This window comes from Caenorhabditis briggsae (genome assembly GCF_000004555.2).
Source record: "Caenorhabditis briggsae complete genome, chrIV, whole genome shotgun sequence".
Lineage (NCBI taxonomy): Eukaryota > Metazoa > Nematoda > Chromadorea > Rhabditida > Rhabditidae > Caenorhabditis > Caenorhabditis briggsae.
This window is the reverse complement of record NC_013487.2, coordinates 10166523-10174483: the sequence shown is the minus strand read 5'-3', so window position 1 is coordinate 10174483 and position 7961 is coordinate 10166523. Positions and strand designations below refer to the sequence as shown.

Genomic DNA, 7961 nt, shown 5'->3' with positions numbered 1-7961 from the left:
TATAAAACAAAAACTCACTGCTAGAAAGAATGAAGTGATTGAAAATGATAAATGAAACAATCCAACCAAGACGGCGTATCTATTGATTTCAAAAAACGAAGCGAGCAAAGAACAAAGAGCCAGAAAGTATAGTAAACCGAAAATCTGAAATTATAATTAGTAGTCAATTACGCCCTGTAATGTGAATCAAGTACTCACAAGTGGATAGAGTCTTAATTCTTTTACAATTATACTTCCAAACAATGTCCAAACCGAAAAAGTCATACCAAAGAATCCCAAAATCACATAATTCAAATGTTGAACTTCTCGCTTTGCTTCTTCCGACACTCTTGTTGAGCAACCACCTACTAAACAAATGAGAAGTGGGTAGAAATCGAGAAGAAATAGTAATTGTTTTGTTTTTTGAACAACAGGTAAAAATCATTCTTATAATAAATACCGTAAAACCTGTAATAGAAGGGCCCTCTAGCTTNCACCACCTTTAACCAAAAAACTGAATTTTTAATATTTTGCTGTTTTGAAAAAAAAATTGTATCCGAATTTTCAGAAATTCTGGCCACTCTGCTGTCTATTACTCCTCTCCTCTTTCGTTTTCTCAATTAATGCATGGTCCTGTTTCTTCACAGAATCGTATATTCTCTGTGAACATCGGAGATACGACTGGGATATGCAAAAGTCTCCAATTGATGGAGTCATTTGTCACGTAACAGTCAGAGAAGAAACCTAGTAAGTATGGAGGATTCGATAAAACTTCCAATTGGTTTTCAACTGAAATTTCAAAAATTTTTGTGAGCCACGTGAATCTTTTGAATCTCCCAAAATATGGACCGTTAAGTTTTTGAGAGCAACGTGTTTTTTCAACAAATATAACAGAAATATTACCACTTTCTGAATATTTTTCCCAAAATTAAAACTTTTGAAATTCACTACTTGTTATATTACACATTTGAATAAGCAATAAACTGTAATAATGAATTGTAATAAGCGTTCAGTGAATTCACAAAAATAAAATTGGAGAGTTAAGAAAAATTTAGTCCATCGTAAATCAACCATCCGGTCCGTCTAATTTCAATACATTAATGACGAATAACTTCAATTCAGCTCACTGTACTCTGACGTCATCTTTTCAGAACATTTTTTTTTCAAAATTTTCCTTTTTTCTCATGACTATTGGGTCAATATCTCGTTCCGGGTTATGTGTATGCACAGGTTACATTTCAAGTTATTCGTTCATTTTTTCGCATTTCTGTCAAACACAATTTACCATGTTTTGGTTTGGCTTTCTACTTATTTTTCCAGTTTTTGGCGAGGAATCCACTCAACCTCCTCTAGTTAATGGTAATTATGAACCAATATCGTTTCAATATTCATGATTTCAGCGTGTCTGGAAAGACAGGATTTGAATCCGGAACTGCCGATAAATATTTCCAAAACTGTCTCGTTTCCCAATGATACCAACATCACATTTTTAGAAAATAAAGGCTGTTCTTGGGCTATTACTATCCCAAATAATTATTTTGCAATTCTCTACATCAATGCATATGTTCCAATAGGTGGTAGCATATCAGTAACCCAATCACCAAATCATACGGAAAAGTGAGGTTTCTGTTCTCCTTCCTTTGATTCGGATGATTTTCAGATTTGTGGATCATCACGTGGAAGTAGCTCTCCTATTTGTTGCTCCCAGTTTCAACCTAAATTGGTTTTCTGGAAATTCGTCGAAAGGAAGCATCCACTTCACAGTGAATTGGCAGAGTTGTGAGCGAGTTATCGTTAAACCTGTATTAGAAGGGCCCTCCTCTATATTTTTTGTGCAGTTTTCAGGGGCGGGCACTTCAATTAGAGAGACCCTTCTGATACAGGTTATACGGTATTTAACATTTTCATTTTGCTAAGTTTTCAGTCCCTGAAAACATGACGACTCAGAACTACACTCTTGAGAGAAACAGTTCGTCAATTATACTGGATCATGAGGACACCTACACTCCAGTTGTATTCCACGCAGCCACAAAAGTATCCATTCTATGTTTACCTGGAACTCAAAGAGAAGAAGATACTTATCTAAGAACTGGAATTGTATTCGACGGACCCGATTTGAATAGTCCGTTTCTTGGAAGGTTTCCTTTTTTACGTTTCAGAATCAATCATTTTTCTGTTTCAGTTTATACTCTATTATGCGATCTCAATCTCAATTGATTTCGACAAATTCGACTGTAACGATCTTCTCAATTGTTCCTATCGTGTCTCATCATCATGTTATTGTTCAGGATGCATCAAGTAACTTTAAAAATACAAATTATTAATTTCAACTTCAACTTTTAGTGTATCAAAACATCAGTCAAATAATTGGATTAAACGTTAATGATTCAGCAGTGGAGATTATTAAAATCAATGCTCAATCTGGAAATTCCGTCGTTTTTACCCATAACAACAATCCGCTAATAGATGAATACTTAATTTCCGTAGATTTGGAATCCGGAAATGAGCTACAAGTTTATTTCGAAGGACTGTCTGAAAATCAAAGAGTCGCAACATACAGTACCAAAAACAATAGAACACATTTGCCTCAAAAACTTCAAGGACGTCTTCGATACTACGTTTTGTCGTCTGGAAATGCCACGTTGTCATTGACAAGAGACAAATGGAAGGCCAATTGGGAGAAGGCGTTCTCTGGAAGACGTGGATTCTTCACTTCAAAATATTGGAAAAGTGACAATAAACAAATGAGATCACAGCAAGACTCGTTTCATTTCATCGGAAAGGAAGAGCGAAATGCAACAGAATTCAGATTTTCGTATCGGTTTTTGGAAGCCGATTTATCAGGAGATAACAATATTCATGTCGTTGTTTCAGATAATGTTCAAAGAATTCATTATTATGATCAGTGAGTTCTTAGCAATCATTCATCAGACTAACTTTTGAAAATTCCAGCCGAACATCATCTGAATACACCAACGACACTGAATGGTACTCTCATTACGGTCATTCGATTTCGCTGGTCTATTCATCAATTAACGCTCAATCGACTGGATTTTTCGCAGAATTTGAAATTGACTCAGCATCCGGGAACTATTCCTTTTGGTTCATATTTGTTATTGTTGTTTCATTTTAGGTCTGAACGTTTTTTCATGTTTCGCTTATCAGAACACATTCTGATAATCGTTTTTATTCATGTAAAGTAATGTTTTTCAATAAAGAAGAATTTCCTTTGTTATACTGATACAAGAAGGCAGTGAAAACATCGGTGGCCGTGAGCGGAGGTCCCACAACGACAACTACCGTAACCTAAAATAGGTTTGTTTATTTTCGGCATATTTTTTTCGTTTTTGCTGTTTTTTTGGTTTTTCTATTATTTCAGAAAAGCAGAAATATAAATAAAAATTTTTGATAGTAAAAAAATTAACTGAAAACGCTCGAAAATCGAGATGATAAATCATGAAAATACAAATATTTTTAGGTTACTGTAGTTGTCGTGATGGGACCCACGGCCACGGCCACCGGCTTTTCTCTTCCACAGCTCCGATTTTTTGAACTAGAAGAATACTTTAATAGGAATACATTGTATTCATTTTCAGAACAGTGTATTTGATGATAGAGGAGCTCCTTCTGCTCTTTCCCAATGCGATGACCATACATGACGTCTTTTTCCTTGTATCAGGAAAATTTTTCCGATGTGAATCACTATCGTACATATAAATTGTCATATTTTCTGTCTCTCGTCTCCTATCAAAGCTCAAAATGATTCTCGCTACACTTTTATTTCTAACAGTCGCTTACACAAGTGCCCAGGGTTTCGGTGTGTCACTTGCGAACCTTATTTCAACTGAAGTTAATTATTTAAGATTGTCCTGCCGTTCCTTTCAATTCGCCAGATAACATAACAGTATGGTCTTGGTATCCAAATAATTTTTCCAACACACAACCTCCATTGTTTCCAAATGACTATAACTGCAATTATAAAGTGAGAAAAGTACACAAATTCCTTGATAGCCATTATCATTCCAGATAAAAGTTCCACAAGGTTTGAGCGTAGTTATTCGGTTATTTGTGAATTTGACGGTTCCACAGGATCGAGCAGTTGCAGTCCAAGTTTTCGACCAGAATCAGAATAGAGAAGCGTGAGTCACATTCATATTTTCTAGCCATTCTTTTGTGTGGTGTTTGTACAACCATAACACAACGCTTTATCATCATAAGCATATTTCAGAGTTTACTCTGCAAATGATGAACACTTCTTCTTCATTGCTGGTGGTGGATCAATCCAATTGAACACTACAGATCAAAATGTTCATTTTGGATTCGCAATGAGATGGTACAAGGGTATGTTTATAGTTTCTCTCAACTCCTTACAGTCTTCTTCTCCAGATGAGAACGCATTTACTCCTCAAATAGGAAATGTGTCCGTTTCAGCTCCACAGCCGTTTGTTTGGTGGGCCTTTGGTGATAATCCATATCAGATTAAAGCCGAAACTCGTGTATCTCTTGTTGTTACACCTCCTGAAAACGATTTCGAATTTCAATACCTAAGAGGTGTGATAATTTACGATGGTCCGGATTGGAACTCAAAGTGTCTGGGAAATATATTACAAGTTTTCAATAGCAACAGACAGCTTGTTTCTTCTGGTCAATACCTGTCAGTTCGTCTATTGAAACCATACTATCAAACTGGACGTACTATGTTGATATTCCAAGATTATCAAAACACAAAGGATATTGTACAGTATCAAGGTTTTGCATGTGTCGATCGAACGAATTGTGGAACTGTGAAAATGGACGGATCACAAGGACTTGCCGCGTTTTCTACTGTGAATGATGACATAACTGCAGAGTATGTGACACAGGTATCTGGATCAGGATTTTTAGAAGTCTACATTGGTGGGCACAATATAGCCAATTTGATTGCCACCTATACGTGAGTTATTCAATAATTCTCTTCATTACTAATAAATCTGTTTGTAGACTAGACAATACATCTTCTACCTATTTCCCTCAAGAATTTCTTGGATACGTCCGAACATATGTCCTTAAAGGATCATCTGCTTTTGTCAGCTTAACTCGTAACTCGGAAGATCTTTCACGAAACCAGGCAGTGGGAAGAAAAGGATTCTTCGCATCTCGATATTATAAATCCGGCCAGCCATCGAGGGACCAAGACATTTATGATTACATCAGAGCTCCGAGAAATCAAAAGTTCTTATATTACTTTAATATTCAAGAGGCTGATTTTGTGGGAAATACAACACTGAATGTACAAGTTTACAATAACGGAAAGAATGCTTTTGACCAAACGTAAGCCTTCATGTTCAAGATATTCAGTTAACTTCTAATGTTGTTATAGATTCAATGCTACGAACAAACCATCATTCAACACGGCATATCAAGCGTTGGGAGATGGTTTTAGTGCCACATTTAAAACATATGGAAATGTTGGAAATGGATTTCTCTTGAACTATGAATTGAGATCTGGAAGTGGCGGGTTCCAACTGTTTACAGTTATACTAATAACTTTATTTACACTTGGACGATAACTTTGTATTTTGAAAAAAGTATAAATTTCGAATAAATGGTTTCCAGATAATTGCTTCTGTTTGTCATTGACAGCTCACAAAGAATACAAACTCAGAAAATTTTGGGGAGAGATTACCTGCGAAATTTAGAAGTTACACTGCCCAAGTGGGAATTACCCAAGCAGCATGGGGGTTACCTGTGATGTGGGCTAAATAGGGACAAATAGGTGAATAGTGAATTTGAAGTTCTTTTGTTTTCTTTTAGATCCCAAAAGGTGAAACTCCCTTCTTCTGTGGTAGACCACTTTCCTTTACCATCAAACATTTCTCTATCAACTCTCGGCTTAGCAGATTATAATACTGTTTCAAACACTTGTGAAACACCAAACTCCTCGTCATTTCTGAACCAGATCATTTCCCACATTTTTTGAAATTCAAAATGTACTTTTCTTCGCTATTCATACTCTTATTCACATTATCCACGACCACTGCATTTTCCCAAGTTAGAATACGTTTGTTTTTTTTCAAATTCTACCATAAATTCATTTTTTTTCAGTGTGTAGTCAGAACGGTACTGTTGCTGAACCAGTTGCACAAAATTCTTCTACAGTATACTTTCCACCATTCTGGACAGAAAATATGACAGCTCCTTATTATAAAGCGAATCAAAAGTGTAGTTCGAAAATCTTAATCCCCAATGGAAAATACGTTTTGTTCACAATGAAAGCCAATATTGATGTGGATAGTCGGCTAAAAATAACGGATGTTAATGGAAAAGCTGAATTGTGAGTTGAATTATCGATAGGGACCAAAACAACACATGTGGGGTATTTCAATGTGATGTACACAAAATAAAATCATCATTTTTTTCTAGTTTCCGTCTTATTTTCACACGAGTTATCAGTCGACGGTACTCGGCGGATTATGACACTTTTCCCCCAATTTTTTGTCAAAAATGAAGTCATTACGACTGCCTTGGGTCTTTCTTTCTAGGTCATTCTCAATTACAACATGCTGATATTTCTGGTTTTCTGTATTACAATCTCTGGAATTTATTCTTACGACAGTACATTTATTAGTTAGTTTTAGAATAGAACGTTATTATATTTTCAAAATTAACCAATTTTTAGCCTGTGATCGAGAAAGTTATGTTTCTTTCGGAGTGGAAATTGAGCCATTTTATTCGCAAAAATGGAACGAAACCTTACCAGCACCTGTATATGCCCAAAGTCAAAAGTGTTGTTGGAGGGTTTATATACCTATTGACTTTTATGTTTTATTCATAATGGAAGCTAATATTGGTGTGGACAGTACGCTGAAAATCACAGACATTAATAATAAAACCGAGATGTTAGTTTGTCAAGTTGTGGACTCTCTAAAGCCTTGAGTTCTAAGCAAAGGGCACTTCGTCTCAAAATAAACTCCCGTTTAAAACTTCTCGATACTTCAGAGTAATGACAAGTGACCAACAACCGTATGTCTTTGTTGGATCCTGGTTTACCATCGATTTGACTGTTGGTCCTACAATAGATGCCACAAGCTTTGGGTTCAAAGTTGAATGGAATCCATGTAAGTTATTTGTTTTAACATATTATTTATTGAATTCAAATGAATTATTTAATTCAGATCCAAAACCAAACCCAGCCTACTACAACGTTACCAAAGCGTCCGATGCTCTAACTTTCGACGAAATGCTTTTCGAAAACTCTGTCACAATTACTGCTGAAACTCAAGTAAACCTTTTGATTTTTATTTTGAAGGAGGGGGGACATGAAAATTACTATTTGTAATTTTGTTTATATGAGCCCCTCGAGCAGTTGAACTTGTGGGACGCGTATGGAAGGCCGCTCCCGACTGAGCCACGCGTGCAAAGCTAAAGCGGAGATGGCGCACATAAAAGCGGTCCAAGAAAGCTATACGCAGGGTGAAAAGTGAACATTGTACACAGTTATTGTCGAATTAAAAAACTGGCACATGAAAAATTTCGCGGGCTGCGTTCGTGTCGATTTACGAGACTCCGCCCCAAAGTCACGGTACTGTAATAAAAAATTGATTCCGATGAATTTAGTGGGACAATTTAAACAAAACTTAGATTTCTTGGTCTAAAAATGATCGCTAGCGTCTCCACAATCCCTTTTTTACCGAAAAACTGAACTTAGTTACGGAAGTGACTTGCACGAGGCGATAGTCTGAAAAAGTACGAATATACCGCGTTTTTTCGTAGATCATAACAAGCGACGGTTTTCAAATTCTCAGGGTCAGTTTTTTAGTAATTCGTCAATACCTCAGAGGCCGTATGCAAGAAAGTGGAAAACCATTTTCCGGTGTTTGGAAAATGGTTTTCTGAGAGCTTTAACAGATTTTTTTCCATTTAAAAATGGATTCTGGGCTGAAAAATGACTAAAAGTGAATATAAGCACTGTGAAAATTCTCTCCCAACTATCAGAAAACAAT

General features: G+C 36.1%; 3 protein-coding genes across 3 annotated transcripts in view; all 3 read left to right on the top strand.

Moving 5' to 3' along the window:
- CBG24385 overlaps positions 1–3589 on the top strand; it is a gene marked incomplete at both ends in the record, with an annotated part of 4853 nt that extends 1264 nt beyond the window's left edge. Inside the window, 9 exons of the mRNA XM_002648209.1 lie at positions 548–726; positions 1102–1331; positions 1380–1596; positions 1640–1758; positions 1904–2117; positions 2162–2277; positions 2323–2884; positions 2932–3091; positions 3458–3589. Of these exons, the coding sequence (XP_002648255.1) occupies positions 548–726; positions 1102–1331; positions 1380–1596; positions 1640–1758; positions 1904–2117; positions 2162–2277; positions 2323–2884; positions 2932–3091; positions 3458–3589 (1929 nt within the window). The remainder of the gene's footprint in view (positions 1–547; positions 727–1101; positions 1332–1379; positions 1597–1639; positions 1759–1903; positions 2118–2161; positions 2278–2322; positions 2885–2931; positions 3092–3457) is intronic.
- Positions 3590–3738: 149 nt separating this feature from the next.
- CBG24384 lies at positions 3739–5528 on the top strand (the record flags this gene model as incomplete). Its single annotated transcript, XM_002648208.1, has 7 exons — positions 3739–3796; positions 3843–3961; positions 4006–4118; positions 4208–4320; positions 4366–4912; positions 4960–5289; positions 5339–5528. 7 exons carry the CDS (start codon positions 3739–3741, stop codon positions 5526–5528), a joined length of 1470 nt encoding a protein of 489 aa, XP_002648254.1.
- A 418-nt stretch (positions 5529–5946) lies between these two features.
- The window catches only part of CBG24383, a gene marked incomplete at both ends in the record, with an annotated part of 2307 nt that continues 292 nt past the window's right edge, over positions 5947–7961 (top strand). Inside the window, 3 exons of the mRNA XM_045235792.1 lie at positions 5947–6019; positions 6064–6292; positions 6958–7240. Of these exons, the coding sequence (XP_045091322.1) occupies positions 5947–6019; positions 6064–6292; positions 6958–7240 (585 nt within the window). The remainder of the gene's footprint in view (positions 6020–6063; positions 6293–6957; positions 7241–7961) is intronic.